This window comes from Pezoporus wallicus, unplaced genomic scaffold (assembly GCF_028554395.1).
Source record: "Pezoporus wallicus isolate ANWC-B61680 ecotype Strahan unplaced genomic scaffold, APGP_CSIRO_Pwel_v1 contig_7856, whole genome shotgun sequence".
Lineage (NCBI taxonomy): Eukaryota > Metazoa > Chordata > Aves > Psittaciformes > Psittacidae > Pezoporus > Pezoporus wallicus.
In genome coordinates, this window is record NW_026639688.1 from 26,839 (window position 1) to 27,500 (window position 662).

The window sequence follows — 662 nt, forward strand, 5'->3', positions numbered from 1 at the left end:
TTAACCTAAAGGGATGGCCCCCACTTGTGAAGAGACTCGTGGGTGCCACCAGCTTTTGTTCATCCATGGCTCGGGGTGCACTTGGGTCTGGTGGGGGGGGGCAAAATGGACCCTGGGACACCATGGGGACACCTTGGCCATTAGAAAGTTGGGGCTCACCTCTGGCTGCATCACCCTGGGCTGAAGAGGTCCCTTTCACCACCACCACCCCCCCCCCCCCCAAGGATACACTTGTGCAAAAAGCATCAAACCAACCCAAAACAGCACACGGGGGGTTGGGGGGGTGTCCCCATCCGCCCCAAGAGCAGTTTGTTCCCTCGCTCTGTGCTCACCCCATCCCAGTGCTCACTGTAACAAGAAGAGATTCAATTCTCCCCCTACCCCATCCCGACCCTCAGAACACCCCATCGGGGAGTAGGGGACAAGGACGGGATCACCCCCAAGGACCCATTGAGCTTCCAAGCCCCGTTCTCCCTCGCCGCCAGGTCCATCCTCAGCACCCCCCAGCTCTTTTCCATCTCCCCGGTGGTGCCGGTCCCCACCGGGGCTCCGCGGGGCCGTGTCCGGGTCCCGGAGCGGGCTCAGAAGCCGGCGCTCTCGGAGCTGCTGCGGCTGTTGTAGCTGGGGCTGCGGCTGGGGCTGCGGGAGCGGCTGGGGGGGCT

The 662-nt window shown here is 63.6% G+C and overlaps 1 protein-coding gene across 2 annotated transcripts in view; it reads right to left on the reverse strand.

The window, feature by feature from the left end:
- Positions 1 to 216: 216 nt before the first annotated feature.
- The window catches only part of SRRM3 (serine/arginine repetitive matrix 3), a 29,626-nt gene continuing 29,180 nt past the window's right edge, over positions 217 to 662 (reverse strand). The window contains exon 16 of one of the 2 annotated variants that reach the window (XM_057415507.1): positions 217 to 662. This exon is cut by the window's right edge and continues 136 nt beyond it. In XM_057415507.1, the coding sequence (XP_057271490.1) occupies positions 346 to 662 (317 nt within the window). In that variant the 3' untranslated portion in view covers positions 217 to 345. The other variant, XM_057415508.1, reaches the window with a different exon arrangement.